This window comes from Dermacentor silvarum, chromosome 10 (assembly GCF_013339745.2).
Source record: "Dermacentor silvarum isolate Dsil-2018 chromosome 10, BIME_Dsil_1.4, whole genome shotgun sequence".
Taxonomy (NCBI): domain Eukaryota; kingdom Metazoa; phylum Arthropoda; class Arachnida; order Ixodida; family Ixodidae; genus Dermacentor; species Dermacentor silvarum.
The window spans coordinates 17,530,924-17,554,450 of NC_051163.1; the positions used below are offsets into that span (position 1 = coordinate 17,530,924).

At 47.6% G+C, this 23,527-nt stretch overlaps 1 protein-coding gene across 2 annotated transcripts in view; it reads right to left on the minus strand.

Annotated features, from left to right (window-relative positions):
• Positions 1 to 23,527, minus strand: part of LOC119431099 (ATP-binding cassette sub-family C member 2-like) — a 178,854-nt gene that overhangs the window by 34,024 nt on the left and 121,303 nt on the right. The window contains exons 2-3 of one of the 2 annotated variants that reach the window (XM_037698577.2): positions 17,215 to 17,373; positions 364 to 498 (exon numbers count right to left, since the gene is read on the minus strand). The exons of the other annotated variant lie outside the window; for it this stretch is intronic. Coding sequence (XP_037554505.1) covers positions 364 to 498; positions 17,215 to 17,373 — 294 coding nt within the window. The remainder of the gene's footprint in view (positions 1 to 363; positions 499 to 17,214; positions 17,374 to 23,527) is intronic. 2 annotated transcript variants of the gene reach the window in all.

The window sequence follows — 23,527 nt, forward strand, 5'->3', positions numbered from 1 at the left end:
ATTTTTGGGCGCAAGGTCAATTTCTGGGCGCTCTACGACCCGCGTTATAAGAGTACACTCAAGAGCACGTGAATCGCGACTATAGAGCCGCCTCATACCCTCAATTCCGACGGGCGCCGTTTTCTGGCCTACCTTTGATATTGTGCTGTATAGTCCTTATCGGCACCCAAGCGCGCTTCAAATATCTAAGTTTAGACTCTGGTGCAAGAAAGCTACAGTTTTCAGTTTTCGATGTTGGTCTTGTTTTTTTGCTGCTGCAGTTATATCCCGCAGAGCATGCACACTTTCCTTCCCTACACATCAATTCGCTTTCGTTGCAGTAACGTTTTCATGCGAGAAAAATTGTGTATATTGGATGCTTACAAGAGATATTGCCATCGCAAAATTTGATGTTGCTTCTCGTAGCGTAGATAAGCTGAGGTAGTCAACGATCTCAACGTTCTGCAAGGCATACGAGCCTTTGGTGATGGACAATCCGGTGGAGACCAACAGGAGCACCTGTGCAGAGTAAGGCGCGGTACGTTAGCGTTCAGCTTTAAACATATATATCAGTTGTAATTTTTCTCCTGAAAATACACTGCCACATTATCTTTTGAAACAACGTTAACAATTCCCGCTTAAAGTTATCGGGAACCTAATCATGCTCCAAATGCAGATAAACACTACTGCTCTCCTCGGATTCACAGTTTTTAAACAAACTGGTACTGGAGGTGCTTTATTTGTAACTCATTTTTTTGACACGTCAAATTCAGATAGCTGTTGAGTGGCACACTTACAGCCTGACAACACCAAATGAAATCCACTTAATCAGGTGTCAGGCGGAAGGCTCTTTCGGATTGTAGACAAAACAAGATTGAGATGTGCGAAAGAGAAATCGTACATTAGGAAGTGTCTTGCGCCCACTACGTTTGAATGCGGGATGTTAAAGTAGCCAATTTGTCGCCGTCTGCAGTGCAAGCCTGAACCTACGCAGATGATATTTGTCTCTTGACTTCAGAGTCAGGTAACACTCAGGTTAAACAGTTTCTACAAAAAGGAATGCCATGTCATGCATGGTAAAATGTATTATTATTCGACATGAAAACACACAGATACAATGAACAGAGAGGGAAACAGGGAAGTAGCAGGCTGGAAACAGCCACCAAATGGTAAGAATACAGGATATGAATACAGTTATAATGAACAAAGGGTAACCAAAATGTTTTTCCCTGGTGTAAGAATAAGTTTTTATATGTATGGTAGAATATTTAGAATTCTTGTGCAGATGGTTCAGGTGAACTTACAGCGCAAGCCCTTCACATTCAGAACACCTACTGTCACTACATTACTCTATATGCTTGACAAAAGAATCACACTTCTTCTGAATCACGATAGACAGATCATGACCCTTTTGTGAGTGGCAGTGTGTTTGTGTTGACGGCCAGTTTCAGCATTCTTTGCAACCCGAATTCCAACACCCTAACTTGCAAGAGAAATACCCCTTGAAAGAAATCCCCCTGAAGATTTCTGCAGATTTGTTTTTCCTGATGACTCAGCAGAAGACGAAGGTGCGACGGCTGAATTTCAGTCTCCTGCATCCCACGTGAGCAAAATTTGTCGATTGCTTCACGAACCATCGTGTACGACTGCTGAACTGTTTGATTAGTTGAAAGTGGTAAAATGTATATAGAAAAGTTCTTGCAGTAGTAGATGGACAGTACACTGGCTCGAGGATAGCCCTGAAGATACCAATTGCACCACAATATTATGTTGATATAGTTTTCTCGCATACTAACTTTCATAAACAATACATATTCCATCTGTGGCGAAGAACTTGTGAAAAAAAGAAAACCAAGCCTTTTAACTGCGTTGCAGCATAAAAATAACTCTTTCTTTACATCCAAAAAATAGCCCGGGATTTTTTAATGTATTGTTGCTACAAGCACGGGAAACAAAACTGGAGCAGGAAAGGAGAATAGGAACGAGGAAAAAAGAATGGCCTGACACATTTAAAAATTGAGCTTGGGCGTAGCAACTGCCGGTAGCTCTTTGGAAGGCTGAGTCCGCCAGCAGCTGGTAGCACCCCTTACCCCCTTGTCTATTATTGTATTGTTACATAAAAGTGGTCTGCCACATTCAAACGCGCTACCCTATGGAAAACAAGCCAACCATGGCAGACAATAAACGATTAGAAGGGAGAGAAGCGAGGGGCCCGATTTTTATTGCGACAGCAATTATATGGACACTCCAAAGCGGATTTCTGCCGTCGGCGTCGTCGTCACCGTCGCCGTCGCCGTGAGGTTTAGTATGACGTCAACGGCAATGAAATCGTCGCCGCGCTTCGGACGTTGTATGCGCGAGTGAAAGGGCGCGAGGGACGCGTGCTTTCACGGGGAGCGAACGCACGTCAGAGAGCTAACGCGCGTTCTGCGCCATGCTCCCTGAAGGGCTGCAGAATTAAGCGTCTCTTTCCTCCTTTACTATCACCGAACATAGAGAGCAAACGCGGCTTCTTCCGTCGCGCGAAAGGCCGTGGGGGGATGGGAGGGAGGGGAGCTGCGGCACCAAATGCGTATTTATATAAAAAAATGTCGCAGTTTCGCCCGAAAGGCGAAGCATCGATTACGATAGCAAATTAGTAGAGCGCTATTCGGAGTAGGGATAGTAGTTTTATGGCTGCATAAACTGGGACAGATTGGCTTACTAACTGAATTAACAATCGTGGTGTCAGCGTGCACAAGCAAACATGAATAGATCACACTGATTGACCGCAGCCAACGACTGTCAAAACGCTGGCAGCAAGCGCAAGTTCGCGCGGTCTATCGCTTCAACGGAAACTGAGCGGCAAATGCACAGCCCATACGAAGGTCAGAGCCGTGTGGAGATAAGAGACGGTGCGGGCGACCGCCGGGCAGAGAAGTTGTTGGCAGACAACCTCGCTCCTTCTCCGGCTCCGCATCGGCTGCAACTGGACGGCAGCACGCAGCTACCGACTGGGGCGAGCGACGTCCCCGGCCTGCAGCTCCTGCGGGGAGCCGGAGACGATCGAACATCTCCTGCTGGCCTGCCCGGCGTACCTCCAGCAGCGGGGCCCACTCCTGCAGGAGTTCCGCCGCCTGGGCCTCCCCTCTGGCAAGGAGGAAGATCTCCTCTTCCCCGGCCGACACCACCTTTCTGCACTTCGAGGCGTCGTGGAGTTCCTTGACTCGTCAGGGCTCTCCGCACGCCTCTAAGGACATTTCTACAAGCGGGAAGGCCTCACGGCCTCCCACCCCACCCCGGGCCTGACCGGCCTGGCACAACACCCCTGCAGACTGCAGCACACCAAGGCCTTCCATCTCGGCCTGATACGTGCCGCCTATGCCTGCCGGTTTTGCTTCGCCCAGCCATGGCGACTCCACTCTATCCCTTCTTTCGCTCCCACTTACCCCTCCCCGTTGGCGCTGAGCCGTGCTCCCTCAAGGGCTGCAGAAGATAGCGCCAACCTTTCCCTTTCCCTCAAGAACCACTTATCGGTGCAGTCATTCAGGGAGCATGACGCAGAAAGCGCGTTTGCTCTCCGACGTGCGTTCGCTCTCCGTGAAAGCGCGCGTCCCTCGCGCCCTTTCACTAGCACATAGAGCGTCCGGAGCGCGGAGACGATTTCATCGCCGTTGAAGTCATACGGAACCTCACGGCGACGGCGACGCCAGAAATCCCCTTTGGAGTGTCCATATAATTGCTATCGCAATAAAACGTTGCGAGGCGAGAAGGTGGGTATGATTTCCGACGGTGCTCGACAAGTGTCCCATTCTGATCGCGTCGAAAACCTCCGAGCCGCCCCAGAGGCACCGGCAACAGTCACCAACGCCGCGCGCGTTCGGTGCGAACGCGGGCCAAACGCCGACGGCGTCAACAACAGTTCTGCGCTTTGCTGGTGCTGCTGCATGTCCAAGTTTATACAGCTGATAAAACTACTATCCTTACTCCGCATAGCTCTCTACTAATTTGCTATCGCAATTGATGCTTCGCCTTACGAGTGAAACTGCGACATTTTGTGGTAGCCGCAACAGTGTGAAGCCAAGGAAAGCACAGGAAAAATATATGTTGGTTTTAAGTTAAACGTAGGAGTTATAAGGTCAATAGAAACAAAAGTGGATCCACGAATAAACAATTGGCCGCCGGTGGGAGTCGAACCTAGAAGGTCCGCGTTACGCGGGTGGTATTTCTGTACGCGTAGAAAATATCAGCTTGGGAGTGTTGGCCAGCGCCACTCAAGCCATGGCGGCCGATGCGGCGCATCCTTTTGACCGCTGTCATCACGTAGTACGTGGGTATTGAGGTGCAGGCAGCTGGAGAATACACCCTCACATCCTACCTGAACGCATCAAACCTGCCGGAGTAGAGACCCTCGCTATGACAAGTTGTGGTTTCTCCTTGCACCGGCAGCAGGTTGTTTTTTTTTCGTCATTTTTCATTTCCCTATACCTTATAATATTTACACTTTAAATATAACTACGAATATTTTCCCCTATGGCTTCCTCGTCTTCGTTATCTATTCGATTCAAATGGCAGACCGTGTAGACGATGTGTTTTGATGCACAATAAAAAAATAACATCAAAATAATGGTAACACGCACTGACATTCCTGAAACACCACAAAAGGGACAAAGGAGAAAGAAGAACGCACACGGTGCAGGCGCTGACCGACAGCTGACAATTTTGTTGGAACAGAACCGCGAATAAATACAAAAAGAAACAGCAAACCTGCGCGCACGTGTACGCGTACACTCAGCTGTCAACTTCGAGTAAATCTGTTTCACAATAAAACAAGGAAAAGAAGAGGACTGATATGACATTATCAATTATGTTGTCTTTTTCTGACGCGGTACGCTTCCAGTATTTCACGTGCCCTGCGACTGTCATGGCGAGATATCACAGATGTACCGCGCGATAGAAGGACGGAAGCCACACGACCCTACAATGAGCAGACACGTGCTGGCAAAGCGAACACCCCCCCCCCCCTTTTTTTTTCCTCCTTTTTTTAAGCTATGCTGTCGCAGCGCTTTTGTATTATCCCAAACACAAACGTTAACCAACTCGCCCAAGTGTCTATTTTAAAACACTGACACTCAGTCTCTACCGACTTCGCCTTTGCATTTACGTAGCATTATTGTCCTCGAGAACTGTGCAAGCGTGTTATGAATGGCTATTGGCTAGGTTTTTTGTTTTTTGAATTGTGGGGTTTAGCGTGCCCAAACCACGATTTGATTATGAGGCACGCCGTATGGGGGGGGGGGGGGGACTCCGGGTTGATTTCGACCACCTGGGGTTCTTTAAAGGGCACCTAAAGGAGGGTACATGGGTGTTTCTGCATTTCTGCCCCATCGCAATGCGGCCGCCGTGGCCGGGATTCGATCCCCCGACCTCGTACTTAGCAGCCCAACACCATAGCCGCTAAGCAACCGCGGCGGGCATTGGATATGCTTAGTACAATGTCGCTGCGCAACATATGCTTATAAATGGGCTGTATAGCCTATAGTTGCCTGACTTAGGCTTGCCCCCACATAAGAAAACTCCACGAAAAACGCGAACAGATATCTGTTCACGATTTTCAAGCGCCTGAAGTCGAACTGGGTGTAGAAATTGTCAACACCCTATAGTCCTAATCTCGTGAACAGATATATATGATATCAGGTATAATAAACAGATAAGGACCATGTTCTTCGGCTTTCCACACACCGGCAAGTATTCGTAACGCGCTTTCGTCATTCCAGATTCTCGCCCGGCGCAAGCAATGCTGGCTGCCATAATGTTTAAATTATGGGGTTTTACGTGCCAAAACCACGATATGATTATGATGCACGCCGTAGTGGGGGACTCCGGAAATTTTGACCACCTGGGGTTCTTTAACGTGCACCTAAATCTAAGTACACGGGTGCTTTCGCATTTCGCCCCCATCGAAATGCGGCCACCGTGGCCGGGATTCGATCCCGCGACCTCGTGCTCAGCAGCCCAACACCATAGCCACTGAGCAACCACGGCGGGTCTGCCATAATGTTTAACAGGGGGAACTTCGGTTCATGTCCCAATGCTACAGTACTACAGACATCAGCGCAAGGAGGCACCAGAAAAAAAACGACGGAGTCCTTCCATGGTTGGTAGTAGTATTAGGCGCATGACAAGGTGAACAAACACTAACTAGTCAAATTTCCCGATATACTGATCTTTCGTGTGTACTACTCTTCCGCTGTCCTCGGCACCAACGACTGCAAACTGATCTTGCGTTAACTAAGTAATTAATTATTATTTTCATCTGAAGCATCACCTTCCACATGGCTTACCTCGACGGGAGGTAACTCTCATTTGTCGCCTACGGCGTGGAGTAGCTTTTACGAATGCGTACTCATACCTCCTCGGAATGGCCACAAATCCACAATGTGAAATTTGCGGGTGCACATAGACAATAGCTCACCTTCTGTGTGATTGTCGTCGTTTCAATGCACAAAAAACGTCCTCAGCACCACGCTTGAAAAGACAGCCGACGACGGCCCGAACGGCTTTAAGAACGTTAATGTGCTTTTTAAAAGAAACGGGACTAAACGAAAAACTATAGTGCGGCCGAACTCATGCGTTTTATTGCGATAGCAATTATATGGACACTTCTACCGGATTTCTGCCGTCGCCGTCGCCGTGAGGTTCCCTATAGATAAAATCTTCGCCGCGCGCCGTATGCCCGAGCGGAAGCGTGCGGGGACGCGCGCTATCACGGAGAGCGAAGGCACTCAATCACGCATGCGCAAGCAAGGAAGCGGGAAGCCAGCGCCGGAGGGAGCGCGAGGGGGGGGGGGGGGGGGGCGCACTTCTACGCTGCCAACAACCGCGCTCGTCGCTCGTCCGCACCGTCTCTTATCTCCACACGGCTCTGACCTTTATGCGCCGTGCATTCGCCGCTCAGTTTCCGTTGAAGCGATAGACCGCATGTACCTTCGCCCGCTGCTGCGGCGTATATATGCGCTTGCTGCCAGTGTTTTTACAGTCGTTGTCTGCAGTCATTCAGTGTGATCTATTCATGTTTGTTTGTGCGCGCTCACATCACGCTTGTTCAATCAGTTAGTAATAGTCGGGCCACATTTTCCAACGCACGCTACACATGCAATGCTGCCCGGGTCGGCAGTGTAGCGCTACAGGTGTGTCCCTTCGCACGCGCTGCCCACGGGAAGCGCTTCTCACCAACACCACCGTTTCACACGCGCCTCCTCGTGGTCATCGAGTCTCTCTTCATGTCGGTCTACTTACGCCGCAGCACACCTGCTTACTTAATCAGCTCATGTTTACTACAATTCATATTGCTACCAAAGCCGCTCACCTTACTTCGTATGACATTGCTGTGTTGCTATCGCATTCATTGCTTCGCCCTTAGGGCGAAACTGTGGCATCTTTTTTTTATATTTCCTTGTTTTCTTATGTTTTCTGCCCTTACCCTTTCCACCTGTGCAGAGTAGCCAACCAGACACTTAATCTAGTCATGTTGCTACGTTATGATCTTAATTATTTAACTGTTCATTTGTTAATTAGGTATAAGTAGTGTACGCCTCTTCAGGCATATCCAGGAGGACATAGCTAGACTTCTACGGTTAGAAAAAAAAAGAAAGCCAGAATACAAAGTGGCCATATAGAGGCATAGCAAAAAAAAATAAATAAATAAAAGAGTTGGTCCGGAACTGTATACTTGTGCATTTCAATTTGAGCAATCTTAAACAATTAAATAAATACCTTAAAACAGAATAAGAATGCAGCAACAGAAGCATTTGCGAGTAGGTGGGAGTGATTATACATGAAGTACCACGGTGCCGTCATCGGCGGAAAGCGCGAATGACAAGATTAACCTATTTTTACATAGAATAATCCAACAACAAGAGAAACTTAGATGCAACTCCCATCTTGGAATGTGTGCGAAGCAATGCTTCCGTGAAGCCGGTTAATGAAACGCCATAAAAATCAAAGTTCCTTTCTTAAAGAAAGATGGTTGAACGCGAAGCTTTCTCCCATGCAAACTGAATCAAGGCCAAAGTCCAATGTCAACGACCACGCAACGAAGCCAAGAAATGCTGAGCGACCCGATGCGATGCATATGTGATTTGATTGCTTGTTTAGGATTGTATTTTTTTAACGTTGAAATTGAATGAAAACAAATTTCGTTAAGTTGCACAGCCTTTATTTTAGATCATGGAGCCGTTCATAACACGCACACGCACACACTCACACTTTCACGGACTGAATGCCATTGCCGATACAGGGCGTATAGGCCTTACGAGTACGGTCGCGCTCGCGCTTACAATCGCGTACGGCAGCCTCTTCTGCCATGCGCTGAACTTGCTTGACGCACATGATGCTATGCAGATACACGCAGCTCGTCTGGGTAGCGTGGCGTTGCAGTTGCCATTGTCCTTATCGGTACAACTGCGAATGTAAACTGTAGTGTTCTACGATACGTATGTCGTGCGCCGTTGTTCTATTGCGTGCGTAGATATGCAGATAGTTCCATTGTGTAAGTTGGATTTCCTGCAGTGCGTTTTTGGCGCTCACGGACGAATCAGGGAGACATAGAAAGCTGCGCCTTAATACAGTTCGTCTGGGTAGCGTGGCGTTTCAGTTCCCATTGTTATTATCGGTACAACTGCGAATGTAAACTGTAGTGTTCTACGATACGTATGTCGGTCGCCGTTGTTGTGTGCGCAGATGCGCAGATCGTTCGAATATTTAAGTTGGCTTTCCTGCAGTGCGTTTTTGGTGCTCATGGACGAATCAGTGCGACACAGAAAGCTTAGCTTTAAAATTTGCCCCTTGCATTCTTGTGTCATTGCATCACGTGCTACGAATTGCGACGCACGTGGCGACTATCTCAAAGAGCTTGTTGGCGTTGGCACGATATAAGTATATACGTGTGATTGTGGCTCAATAGTTAGAGCATCAGGTTGCTGTGCTGGGTGAGCGAGGCTCGATCCCACTATAGAGTACGTAATTGAATAGAGAATTTTAGAATTGGGGACCCAAGCTGTGGGTCTCTAAGCCGCGTTGAGTAGGCTGTTCTTGGGTTTAAAGGAGCAGCAGAGTATGAGAATTGGGCGAGTCGCAGACAACATTGGGTCGAGAGCTCGGGACGCCACAGCGGGGAAAATAAAACGGTTCTTGAAAGCAAAAAAAGAAAAGTTTTTTTTAGAAATGAAGACGAACAGAATGCATTTTTCAGCAAAAAGGGCAAAGTGTGAAACGTAATAAACGTAATCACTGTGTTTTTCTTTCTGGAGTTTTACGTTCCATCTCTGTGTTAGAACTACGAATTAAGTATGCTGTTTGAAGACGCAAGACGCCTTGGGGATCTACGCTAGTTGTCGATTTTTGGGTCTTGGGTCAACGGGACTGCAAGAATCCAGGAGTGGCTTGGGTTATGCGTATGCGCACTTGCGGCTCGTAATTTTCATGGGTACCTAATTCTAAAAATCTCCAATATATATATATATATATATATATATATATATATATATTTGACCGTGAGCTATTCGGGACTGTTGCAGCAATACAAAACAGCCCGTAGCAGTTATGGTTAGGAAATTCTGGGAGGGCTCGTGAAGAAACATTCGAGTTAAAAGAAAAGAATTCAATGTACTGAAACAGAAGGACGTATACATGCCCGGGTCATCGCCGTTGCTTTCGTTTTACGCACCACAGACTACAGCATTTGCAGCCTAGTCCGCAACAACTACGATGCGATTATAGAAGCGACAAAAACGAATCGATAGATTTAACGCTGGCAACGTCATCTGGCAAGCAATTTCATGTTGACCGCGGAAGCGGTCACCCGCACTGAAATTCATCAAGTTCAAGCATATGCAAAGCCACGTGCTGAATGAAATCGTGGTTGGCATCCGCGCTATCGGTGCCTACGCTCCCACGCACCCTCCTCGACCTTGCAACAGATAAGCCCACACACCACATCCTCGCATCCTGTGAGGCCCTGCCGCATTTGTAATTTCTGCATACTTATACTTCCGGCACGAGCTAAATTTCTTTCTGTGTCTAGGTTCATTAAATAGTCTGCGTGCTATCGCACTTTCTTAACAGCAGCTGCTATCCGGTCGAAATCGCAAACGACACGAATGCATTGTGACGGCTACAAAAGAAAAATATTTCATACTAAAAGAACACTTATAAACCCGGTCTCAGTATTGTCTGCCACGTCATAGAGACATCACGAACATCCGCAGCTGTTCATTGACTATGCTCTCTAGGATGTCCAAAACATGGCGTCTATGACGCGTTTCCGCCTCCTAAAGTGCTTCCGGCGCTTGCAGTCAGCAAAATGCAGTCAGCAGCCTTCGATATCTGTTTCTCTTATCCAGAGACAGCAGGCCATGGGGCATGCATTTTGACACTACCTATTCACCCAGTGTGTGTCTTACTCAGGTGCGAATCCAGCCCTGAGAGTCGCGTTCCAATGGCACTGAAGAAGCATGCACAATGAGGGTGTATTGATTTCCCACTGAACTTTTACAGCGTGAGCTACACTGGCCGAGGTTGAGCAGTTTCACGTGGCTCCTGGAGAGCCGTGCTGCGCATGCGCGGGGAGCAGTTACGTCACACGGCGCACAGCTGGTGCGCCGGGCGTTTGCCCGGCGTTTGCGCTGGGCGTTTGCCAGTGTGGTATAGCCATGGGGAAAGAGAGCGAAATTGCTGCTCAGCGGCGCAGAAGAGCGGAGAAGCTTAACTCCTCTGATCCCGAAATAGTTGCCTGGCAATTAGCGGTTGAGCGTAGGAAGAACGAATAGAAGAAGGCTAAACGTGCTGGGGAGATACCGGAGCAAAGGAAGGAACGTCTAGCAAAGTGGCGTCGCCAGGAGGCTGGGCAACGTGCCCGACCATCTCAGCAGCAGCAACAAGACGCTGTCGATGACGTCAAGGCTCGCTGATTGACTGACTATACGGTGAAACTTAACGAAAGCGCCAGTGCGACTCGGACCTTCGGGACGGACTTCGTAAACAATCCATTTGGATATGTGTGCGACGTGTGTGAGAGAATGTGGCACATGAAAGACTTGACGCCGGTAAGTATAGTGCCATGCGTGAAACGTTGAGTATAGCGGCGCCGCCTGAGTGGGGTGAAACCGTGGCGCGGGTTTGTACAACGTGCAAGAACTTTCTCGTTAAGCAGAAGATTCCACTCTTTAGCGTTACCAATGGGTATCGTTACCCGCCCATGCCACCAGGTCTACTAGTCCTGAACAATGTGGCCGAATGTTTACTTTCGCCACGGATTCCCTTCGTTCAGATCCGTCGTCTAATGAACTGGAGAAATGGTCAGTTTGGCATTAAGAGACCCGTGGTGAACGTGCCGGTAGACACGGACGAGATGCTAAAGCGCTTGGAAGATAAGTGCATAGTGGTGAACATAAAGAGGAGAATGTTTGCCAAGACTACCTATCTGTCGAACATGTATTCTCGCGATGCGCTTGGACCATCGATTGAGGTACTGAGAGACTCGCCGCTGTATAGAAACACTACGGCATAAGCATTGATGAGAGACGTTTGGAGAGGCTGTATCGGGAAGCCGTCGCGCCAGACGAAGACTTTAACGTAAAGGCTTGTCCGATTCTCGCCGATTTAGATAATGCGATGAATGTGGCCACAGCTGAACCTTCGCTCACGCTACGTATATCCTGGCATAGCCGAGCTAAGCCACTGCTAATTTTTTACAGCGGAGGTCTTAGAACCTCGCTATAATTATCATTCCGTCGTCTGCAGCTCCGCCGAGCTGGGAGAGAGAGAGCTGAGAGAGAGTGAAAGCAGAGTATAAAAATAGCGTTGCGCAGTATAGCAGAAGATAGCGCCAACCTTTCCCTTTCCCTCAAGAACCACTTATCATCATCAGCATAGTGGATGTGAGGTGGAGAGGAGGAGTGAGGCAGGTGGTATACTCGCGGACAACTTTCTGTGGCAATGAAGGGGAAGCTATGGAGGCAAAGCGCGCACAAATGAGAGCGCTTCTGAAAAGAGTTCCGCGTTTTAATCCACGTCGGTTTAGGCTGGGGAAGAGAAAACATAAGCAGTTTATTAGCAACAGTTGAATAAGACAGAACACACCAGTGAAAGTAAAAGTTTGCTCATTTGGCGGCTTTTCCCTTCCGCGTCTGGGCAAACCTTAAACCGTCGCACGTGGAAGCTGCGTCGATTCAGCGTCTGTTCCGAGCAACCAAAAGCACTGTTACAGCGTACTAGAATAGCACTGTCAAACGCTGACGGACTACTTGGCGCGGTAACACATGTGCAGCATCCATGCGCCTGTACCTTTCCCTTCATTGCCACAGAAAGTTGTCCGCGAGTTTATATATATACTGGGATGTGTAGAGCTGCTGCCGACACCGGCCGCGTTTCCCCGCGTTCGCGCCGAACGCGCCCGCTGTCCGTAACCGCAGCCGATGCCTCTGGCTGCGGGTCGGCAGGTTTAGACCAGAGAACTTGACACTCGTTGCTTAAAAAAATTATGGGGTTACACGTGCCAAAACCACGATTGATTATGAGGCACGCCGTACTGAGGGACTCCGGAAATTTCGACCACCTGGGGTTCTTTAACGTGCACCTAAATCTAAGTACACGAGTGTTTTCGCATTTCGCCCCCATCGAGACACTAGTTGCTTCCGGAAGACGGAAGCGAGAGCTAGGGAAGCTGAAACCAAGCGTCGCAGAAGAGAACATCTCGACTTTAGATTGAGGGAAGCCGACAGTTGCGTAGACGAAGAAAAGGTGATCCGGAGGTTCATGAATGTGGCCGGTTGAATTCATCGCGATAGTACGCAGAACATCGCGAAGAAATCCTGAGCGCCAGGAAACAGAGGAGACTGGAAGATCCTAGGTTGCGGATGCTCAGGAACTTTCGCAACATGCAAGGACTTGGGACTAATGGTGCTAATGGGCGCTCGCTTCGGTGGTCCGCTTTCTCGCAGTTGAAAAAGAAGTGGCGTGGCGTTTGCTTGGCAATGGTACTTGCTCGTTTGCCACTACCTTACTAGGCTTTTCCCAGCTCCACTGGTCTCTGCTGTTTGCGATGGCAGAGCCACGCATAATTTTTTCAGGGGGGGGGGGGGGGGGGGCATTAATTTTGACACTAGCAGGAACATTCCTTGTGCCTCAGACATAGTCTTGGAAAATTATCAGCCAACACAGCAATTTATCAGTCAACCAAGCTCAATCATTCGACCAAGCACTCAAGAAGTCGGACATGCAATTTAGGAAAATGCACAGAGACGTCTATTGGAACATCAGCCCATGGGTTGAAGTGCGTTTATTGCTCTGTTTTGCAGAACGTTTATACAGCTGTTTTACGTGCGCTGTCTAGCCCCATGTAAAAACAGTGCAATAACTTGACTTAAAAGCATGACTCAACAGTGTGATGTATGTGGCCGTTGTACAGTAGTGAGTAAGCACTGCTTGCCACAATGTTTTCCTTGCCATGTGGAGAAAATCGTTTTCTCAACGTCTGACAAACAGCCCTAGTAAAAAAAAAATCTCTAATTTGCTGGCATCGAAGCCAAGTTCTTCCGCAACGCTATAAGAACGGACAACTTGAAATCGTTTATTTACCCGTAATATTACCGATTGACTACAAACTGTCGAAGTATGTGCCGCATAAGTTTTGTTGATATCGCCTTTTGCGAGGGTCGATTCTCGTGCACTTAACGCATTGTATACTCTAACCTTTTTAACACGAAAGTGTTTTATGCCGGGGTCCACCAAGACTTCACTGACGTATTTCCGTCACGGAAATACGTCAGCTTACAATGTACACGAACATAATACAAAGAAAGAAACCAGAAGAAAAAGTTCCACAAACATGCAAAATTTCGAAATCGAACCCACGACCTCTCGGTCCGCGACGATAGATCGCCGAGCGTTTAACCCATTGCGCCACAAACGCATTTGCAGAGAGCTACACAGACGCGCCTTATATATCTAATACCCGTGTCACACGGGCACGTTTGGAAGGCCTTCCAGTCGACGGCCTTCGAAACGCCACAACTCTATCGACTCAAAGGAGTTGTCGCGCTGCTACACGGCACATTTGAAAGGCCGTTGAGTGGTTCAGGCGTTTCTCGCAAAATTGTGTGGCGCTGCGGATCTTTATTTTCGTTTTCATGTCACCAAAAGTTAAACAACATTAAAACCACTTAAAAGCACTATAATTTCTTTTATGTTTGTTTATACGGCGAAATGGCGGCGATATGACGGCAGCCGGCAGCACATGAAGTAGAGGGAAAGTGTACATGGAGGAAGGAATGAACACAAGCACGTCGCTGTTGTCGAGAGTACGTGCAGTTCGCACATATCAAGTAGCAAAAATACTTTATTGAATAATTAATAACGCTCACAGAATTTTTAGAGCATTTTCGTTTGATTTGTTCTTTCTAACCATGAGTACGAGCACACTGTGAACGAGAGGGCATGTTCGCGCTGTTTCCGCTTCCGTAGCTCAAAGGCCATCGAGATTTCGATAGAGTTGTAGAGTGCTCCGTTGACTCGATAGACTATTGACTCGACGGCCTTCGAAACCGCTCGTGTAGCAGCTCGAACTTGACCTTTGAGTCAACTGACCATTGGTTGGAAGGCCTTCGAAACGCCCGTGTGACACGGGTATAACACTGCTCCGTGTACCCGCGCTCTTGCTCGGGGCGGTGCCGCCGCCTACGAGCAGAAAAGAGAAGTACTGCATATGACACCAACGCGCACCGACAGTGAACGCTTCGGTGGTCTCAGCACTACGACGCCTCGATGCCAGCATTCGAAGGGACGCTGGCATCAAGAAGCACTACCAACGCCACCGGCGTTCACCGTACTCAGCACAGCGGAGCGTGGCCTCCGCAATTAGCTCTGAAAATGTTTCTGAAGTTGATCGCGGAGGCTGCAATTACGACGCGCTGTACGCGCTGATTTGACTCGGTGACGATTCAGTTACGTGCTTTGTCTTGCGCGTTGTATTAAGCCTCATTCACACAGCCGTCAAACGCTCCGTCACGTCACCGTCACGGCATCCGTTTTCGTCAGGGGAGAGGGTTTCCGAGTCGTTTTCTCCTCAAAAACGGGTTGACGGCGACGCAGAGCAGTGCTCTACGTTTCCGTCGCCAGCACGGTGACGGAAACCCTCTCGGAAACCCTCTCCCCTGACGAAAACGGATGCCGTGACGGTGACGTGACGGAGCGTTTGACGGCTGTGTGAATGAGGCCTTAGTGTGTCAGTTACGTGCTTCGTCTTTCGCGTTGTGCTAGCGTGTGCAGCGTAGTGCAGCTTCCATATGCACGACGGTTGCTCATGGTCATCGACGTTGGTAGTCGTGATGGAGGAGACGTGCCACCAGGCGTCAGCGTGGGTGCATCAACGCCTAAGGGCGCTTTAGCCACAAAACATCAATAGACATTATATATCAATGTGCAATAAACATTACACTACTTCTGTGAAGAAACGTTTCACTTTCGTGTTCTATAGCGATTCCTATATAAGAGGGATCAACCACATTTTTATCTATAACGTATTGAACGCCTACAGCCCTTCTAAACGTGTTTTGTTAGAAAAGCAAGCCCTCAGCAGCGCTGGCACTGATTGTCATCGAAGTGAGCTACTGTACGTAGATTTTCGGTCATGTTTACGCAGATCCCCACCTACAGCATTAACTACTTTAAGTAGACAAAGCAGCCCCAAACTATGAGTGCGTAAGCACACGGCCGATAATTATTTTAAAGGTATGCAATCACCGCACCTGTTCGCGGACGAAAGCTGAAGGCAACTTGAAGAGCCGTCAGCAGAGCTATCCGTTCGATGAACAGTTGCGCTTGGCTACTTCGGGTTAGTTAACATTTCAGTTAAGTTGGGTATCGAAGTTTCGACTTCAACATGTAGGTAATTACGAAATATACTAACAACCGCTGCAACACGGACACATTTCCAAAAATCACACAAGCTGATCAGTAGCGGATCGTAATTGCCTCAATGGAAACCTCCGCGGTGGCTCAGTCAGCTAAGGCATTGCGCTGCTGAGCACGAGATCGCGGGATGGAATCCCGGCCGCGGCGGCCGCATTTCGATGGAGGCAAAATGCAAAAACGCCCGTGTGCTTGCGTTGTAGTGCACGTTAAAGAACCCCAGGTGGTCAACATTAATCCGGAGCCGTCCACTATACGGCGTGCCTCATAATCAGAACTGGTTTTGGCACGTAATTAAAACCCCAGAAAGAAGGCACCGGCAACAGTCACCAACGCCGCGCGCGTTCGGTGCGAACGCGGGCAGAACGCCGACGGTGTCGACAACAGTTCTGCACGTTGCTGGTGCTGCTGCATGTCCAAGTTTATACAGCTGACAAAACTACTATCCTTACTCCGTATAGCTCTCTACTAATTTGCTATCGCAATTGATGTTTCGCCTTTCGGATGAAACTGCGACAATTTTTCTTTCCATGATAGCGCGCATCATTGCTGTGGAAGCAGATGCGGCAGTTGTGGCAGCAGCGATGAGCACGCCGATTGCGGCGGCTGCGTTCACTTAGGCGTGCACATAGCAGGACCATAACACACATAGCAGGACGCTTAATAGCAGAAACGCGTGTTTAGCGGTTCCTCACACTTATGCCCGACGTATCTTGACGTGATACATGCCAAAACCAACGAGGTATATCTACGTAGGACGGGCGTCCTTTAAAGAAACTAATGGATCCGTCTAACGTACTTTCAAAAATTTTTTAAAGGATACGTCGGACGCACAGTCGACCACAAAAGTTTATGAACGGTGTGATCCTAGAAAAAGCTGAATATCTCCGCGGGCGCGCAAGGCTACCTGGTATTTGCATGTCGAGCCTCTACTAGTATATGCGAGCAACACTGCGATATATGCTTTTACCTGGTTTTACGGCCTACTTTTGCAGGCTGCTCGGAAGTTCCACGTTTTCTGATATCCCGTGGTCCGTAAATTTTCGTGGTCCACTGTATACCTTTAGCCACAGCGTGATGTTAAATTAGTTATGGTGCTCAGAGGCTCTCCAGTATATTTTTCAGGCTTTAGAGGTCCAGAGCATTCATTTAACGCAAGAAAGAAAACTATGTGTACCCATACTTATTTAAACAGATTGTAAGCGAGACTGATGGTCGCAGGTAACGTAGCCCGTACACATTTAACAAAGAGTGTACACAGCACTGAAGCTATGACAGTGGACTTACCAGTTCAGCGGCATTGAGGAGCGTCCAGTACGGACCTCGTGGTACTGCCGGGAAGTTGTTGGGCGACGTTTGGGGCCCAGAGAACAGCACCAGTATGACCAGTGGCGAGCATTTGAGCAGGAACGACGCAGCCTCGGCAGGCCGGAGTGCATCAGCCATCTGAGCGACGCGTTCGTCAGAATCAGAAATCTGGGAACAAGCACCGACCACTCGCAGCTCGAGCTCGGCTGCTCGCCCGACGTAGTGGAAACACACCCGAACGCGACCGTTCGTTCCCGAGGAAGCGACGATTCGAGCAAAAAAGAAAACAAGAAAAGAAAACAGGTTGCAGGAGGCGCGTTTGATAGCGCGTCCTAGTTGAACGAGCTCTGCGTATGACAGCGAAAACAACTGGAATATACTGCGTGCGCATCGCGCAAATACTGCAGTAAATGGATCAGATGTGCAGGCAGTGTTGGCGATCGCACGCAAACAAAAATTGTAATAAACAAACTATGAACAAAATGTAAGCAAAAATAATAATAAATAGCTGCCATTACGTAAGCGAATGACATCAGTAATCTTTCTTACCCTGAGTCAGTGTTGATTCGGGCTAGTGCGCAATGATTCTTATTTAATCGTTTGCTTCCCAGAAAATTTTCTGGCTATCAGAGCTTCTAGAAGTGCTGGCTCTTGTTTGTTATCGGGCGTTATTGCTCAAGTTCATCAAGTGGATGATGTGACAAGATTGCGTAGTATTTAAGCGTAACTTGCTTTTCAACACTATCTGAACAGCAGTGCTTCAAGACTTCATGCCAGAACGACCTGAAGAAATCAATATTGGGGTCAAAAATGCTCGTAGGCATCCCATTCTTTTATAATTTTTTTCTACCAAATACAAATTGGTTCTAAATTGATGTTTTGGGAGCACACATACTTGTGCATGCACCCATTTCTCTAAGATATAAATTCTGTTTGTGACCTAAGTTGCTACACTTAAGTGCTTGCGTTGTAGTGCACGTTAAAGAACCCCAGGTGGTCAAAATTAATCCGGAGCCCTCCACTACGGCGTGCCTCATAATCAGAACTGGTTTTGGCACGTAAAACCCCAGAAAGAAGAATGCTACACTTAACAGATGCATTCGGTACACCCGGTTCTGAGACGGAAACTTCTGTGCCAGTAACCCTACACCAGCTGGAAACCCTACACCATCGTGTTCGCCTGTACGCAGCATGTACAGTTATTTATGCCACATTGCACCGTCTACCAATCCGTTTGTCAAACGTGTGGTGGGATGGGCGGTTATGAATATCCTAGTAGAATTCGAAGCCTACCGAGATCAAACATCATTTTATGAAAGGCAAATGAACGAAATTTGTCAGGCACTACTAACACAGAGAAGTAATTTTCGTATCATGACTTGTCCTTCAAGACAGCGTATGGCTTTAAGCTTGTCGCTCGCTCGTGTTTATGATGTAGGCTTACTTGAAAATATTACAATTGGGTTAAAAACATTGAAACGATTGAACTATCCCCCTATTTATTGCCCTTCATCTTGATCTCACCTCTCTTTCTTAGGGCTTTTCATTCCCTTAATCCCATCTTCCACTTCCCCATGGAGACCAGCGTGTACGCAACTGTACACACGCCGGCAGAAATTCCTCCCAGTTCATAAAAAATCATCCTCCTTATCTGCCTCTTACATGAAGTTGTGTTCCGAAAACACCAAGCTCAATGTATTTTCAACGTTTTAGTTTTAGGTTGAGTATGCGTTACTTGTAAACGTATTCTTGTAGTCGAAACCTCACCTACAAAGCCTGATAAATTCCTAAACCTCCTGTTACACTTTGGGCATTATATCGCACATTGCTTTTAACCCTTCTCACAATCAGCTAGGAAGCGATTACGTAGCATGTTCACCATGGATATGATTTCAGATGCACGCTTATTTCAAAGTGATTCGCTCACATTCTTGCAGCCAGCTTTCGAGAAAATCCACACTAATATGTCATAGGTCGTTTTGCCCTTCACAGACAGCGAAATGCAACCACGAAGTGCCTTCGAATACCGTAGAATGGCTTGAAAATCTGGGATGCATCATCAAACGACAACCAACCACACGATGTTGCCTCTTTATCTCTTTGTTTAAGCAATGAAAAGTCGTTTTTTTTTTACCATACCAAACATGACGACATGGTTATTCTGTTTACGTACGTGCAGGTCCTGCCTCCGGCATCTAGCAATGACACTTAAACAGAAAAAGGGAACTTCACGTTCGTAGCACACCAGTCGGTAATCTGAGCTAACTTCAAAAACGATCATCCCATTGAGCTCTCTTCGGATCTCAGGAAGCTGAGAAAACAAATTGTCTTACCTGTGATAAGGAAAATCGTACCACGTTCACGCTACAAGTACAGTGCGTCGTAGGACGTTGTACATTTGTTTAAAGCGTCACTCCCACCTAGAGCCTCGTGTCGGGCTCCGGACACCTGCTGCGCATCGTCAAAATATAGATGCTTTCCGGTGACGCACCTGAATCCCGCGTTTTCGGAAACTCTGATGGTGGTTCATGAAAGTAAGTTTCCAGGATGCAGCGTTGGGTGGCTATTCACCGGTTAACTGAACTTTGTCGCCTCACTTCCTCACTCTCCACTCGATTGTATTGACGCTTGAGCACACACAATGTGACGTCAACCAGAAAATATGCTCATCTTATTTATTTATTTATTTATTTATTTATTTATTTATTTATTTATTTATTTATTTATTTATTTATTTATTTATTTATTTATTTATTTATTTATTTATTTACCAAATACTGCAGGCCCTTTAGCGGGCCCAAGCAGGAGGGGCATAAGAATACAATACTGCACAATGAGAATTTCATCTCAATGACAGCAAAAAAAAAAAAAAAAACATGAGCACTTATTTACAGTGGGGCATGTTAGAGCAGTAACAGGAGAAAACTTATACAATTGCAAAACATGACTATGGATAAGAAAGAATCAATTTGTCAGTAGAGTCAATGGACAGAATCGCATCAGAAGGCAGCCTGTTTCATTCTTCAATTGTGCGTGGATAGAAAGAATACTTTAAGGCGTTTATTTTGGCGTGGTATGGAGTTAGCGACTGATCATGATGATACCTTGTATGACGGGTAGTTAGGGGCATAAGATACGGATGAGGACTGATAGAAATTTTATTGTTCTTTAGTAAAAATAGAAATTTTAGTCTTTGGATTTTCCTTCGTGCTTGAAGTGGTGGAATGGCATGGTCTTTCATTAAAGCGGAGGGAGAGTCGGTAGTACGGTATTTGGAAAAAATGAAGCGTACGACTTTCCGCTGGATTGATTCCAGTGCCTCAATATTCTGTTTAGTGTAGGGGTCCTAAACTGAACAAGCATACTCTGGTTTTGGTCTGATGAGGCTATAGTATGCTAAATGTTTTACCCTGGAAGGAGTATTTCTTAGTTTATGGCGGAGTAAACGCCATTTGTAAATGGCGTTTGCCGTGAGCCGCATCCGTATCGTGAACGTACTTTATGCCTGACTCCAACGAAAGTGACTCTTATGTACACATGCGCTATCATAATATGAAAGGAAACACGTAACCCGGCCGCTTTTAAACATCAATTCGTGTGATCTTGTAAGTCCGAGCCTCTAACTCACTGCTATTTGCTGTATTCGAAGGAATAGTGATTTAACAACACTGTCTGTTCTCGTCCTTGTTTTGAAGAGTGCTTTTTGTAGCGTTAGCTACACTGGCCTAGCCAAGCCCGTTTCGCGCGGCACATCAAGAGCCGTGCTGCGCATGCGCAAGGACCAGTGATGTCACATGGCTTGCGCATCAGAGCCACCGGAGCCGGCACCTCTCGCGCACTCCGCCGCCGCCGGTCTGCGCATTCCAGAGGAGTGACGTCGTAGCCGTGGTAGACGCACTGGCGCCGGCGCGCGCTCGCTGTGCAGTCGCCGTCTGACACTGCGCTGGAGCCGCTGCGCTTCTAGGGTGCCTCGATGCCAGCGCCGCCGTTCAGGGTGGTGCCATCCTTTGACCGCACCCGCGCCGCCGCTTTCTCGCTGCGACGCCATCTTGAGTCACAGCGAGCGGGTGCGAGTGCTTGGTGCCGGTGCTTAGTTCGAGACACAGTGCGCGCGGATGCTTCGCTGACGCTTCTACTTGCTGGACAGTGTTCAGCCGCATGAATGACAAGCTTGTCAAGTGCATCGAGTCGACATGACGGGCTGTTGTGTTCCCAAGTGCACCGGATCGACGCGTAAAGGGCTTCGTTGTTTACGCTTCCCCCGGGACCCAGAGCGAAGGAAGAGATGGGAAGCCCAAGTAAAGCGGTATCACTGGAAGGCAACGGATAGCTCCTACATTTGCGAGGTAAATGTCAAGAAAGTTTAGACTATCGCATTGTGTTTTTCATAAATAAGAAAGTATTCTCTGATCCTCGCTCATGTACCTACGTTCGCTCACGAACTAAGCACTGCACCGATGCTGAGTAGCCTATGGTTTGCGAGCGCGCGTCGCATAGGATTTTGCCGTTTTGATCAGCGCAGTCTATGCGAGTAGTACCCTTATTTTAAGAACTGACGAAAATGCTTCGCCGCGAAATAGCCTTACATTAGCTACAAATCGTCATGTAAACCACCTATTTTACTTTTTCACGGGAAGCACACATCGTGTGTCTCTTGTTTCTTTTTTAGGAGCGAAGCTCCTTATAGCGGCACCCGTTCCGTCCCCGTCGTCGTAGTAGTAGTGTGTAACCAGTCTGAGAAAAATGAGAAAAAAAATTCCGAAGTTGTGTCCGTAGCGCGGAATCGAACCAGGGACCCCTCGCTTCCGAGCGCGTGGCGTTAGCCCACTACGCCACGAAGCGCACATACACACACGCACCACGATGGCAATAAATACCCAACATTAACGAAAGGCCGCGTTTCTAGCGCGTTTCTAACTTGTGCTAGCGCGTTACGGCCCGTGTAAGAAGCTGGTGTAAGACGCTGTGGCCTCTCCGCCTTACCTTCAACGCGTTTCGAACGCGCTGCCCAAGGCGGTGGCCAGTCAAGTTCAAGTCGAGGAGCGTTTATGAATACGGGGGGTATACTCTCTCAGCAGTCATGTGATGGCGTCGGCAAACGCGGTGCACGTTCCGGCATGTGTAAATGGCTGCGTATGACGCTGTGGCCGCTCCCCCTTACTAGAGAGTACTGCATGTTTCTAACGCGTTTGTGCTAGCGTCCCCTTAAGCGGGAGATCCGATGATTCCCTCCGGAGCTTCGCCCACTCATCATCATTCACCCCGTGGATATGCTGTGATCTTTTTTCCCCCTCAGTTTCTTTTTTCGCTACTGGTTATTTGGGACTAAAGAACGCAGTGCTTCTTCTGGGGAGAGCGGCTGTTGTGTACGTGGCAAGCGAAGCATTGTGATTTTCTCTATTCTCAGCAGATATCTTGCGGATCTCAGGTTGTTACGTTATATAGCTGATTTTTTAGACGAATATATTTGTAGCGTGGCGCTCGTAAGCCGATGGTTATTCGTGCTCATTCCCGATCGTAGTGGGTACTGTGACGGTCTTTAAATGCCTGTGCACGGTATGCCCAGGTGTAGTAGAGTTAAGGGGCATCATGGGACCAAAATGTTTCGGCGCTTTCTGGCATAGTGTCTGTTGTAGCCTGTGCATTTCTTCGAAACGTGTCAAGCGAGGTAATACAGCATTACTTCTGCGAAAATTTATTTTTAAGCACTGTAATGGGTTCTCTGTATTTACAAGGCAACTTTTCATATCAATAATCACTTTTGTTGTTTTACTTGTACTTAGAAACACTTTGAAGAGGACCAGTACGAGGGAAATCGACAGGATGGGCGCCGTCTCAGTCAACAGCCCTACATCATCATGGACTATATTTTCGAAGTGAAAAACATTGCTAATCTGTATTTGACTGTCTTATAGTTTCATTTACGGTTTTGTACGCGATATGTATGCAGTGTTGTTTATTTTTTCAATGTAGTTATCAGTGTTCTAATGGTTATTTATAAAATGTTCTGTACTCGCCATCGATGTGTTTGGCTGATGCGACGTAGTCGATGGTAGCTGATGTATTCTGGCCGGATATCTTGATTAATATTACCCGCGGTTGCGTTTTCTTGTTTGCATTCTTGTTTTCGATTTATATTGTGTGTAGTAAGGTTGATGTACACTTTAACCCCCCCCCCCCCATGTAATGAATAAATTAAAAAACTCTCACTATCCCGAATTGTGTGTCGAGCTTACCTTGCGAATTTTTTTTATCTCGTCTTTCAATATAACCTTCAGGCGCCACACAGTAC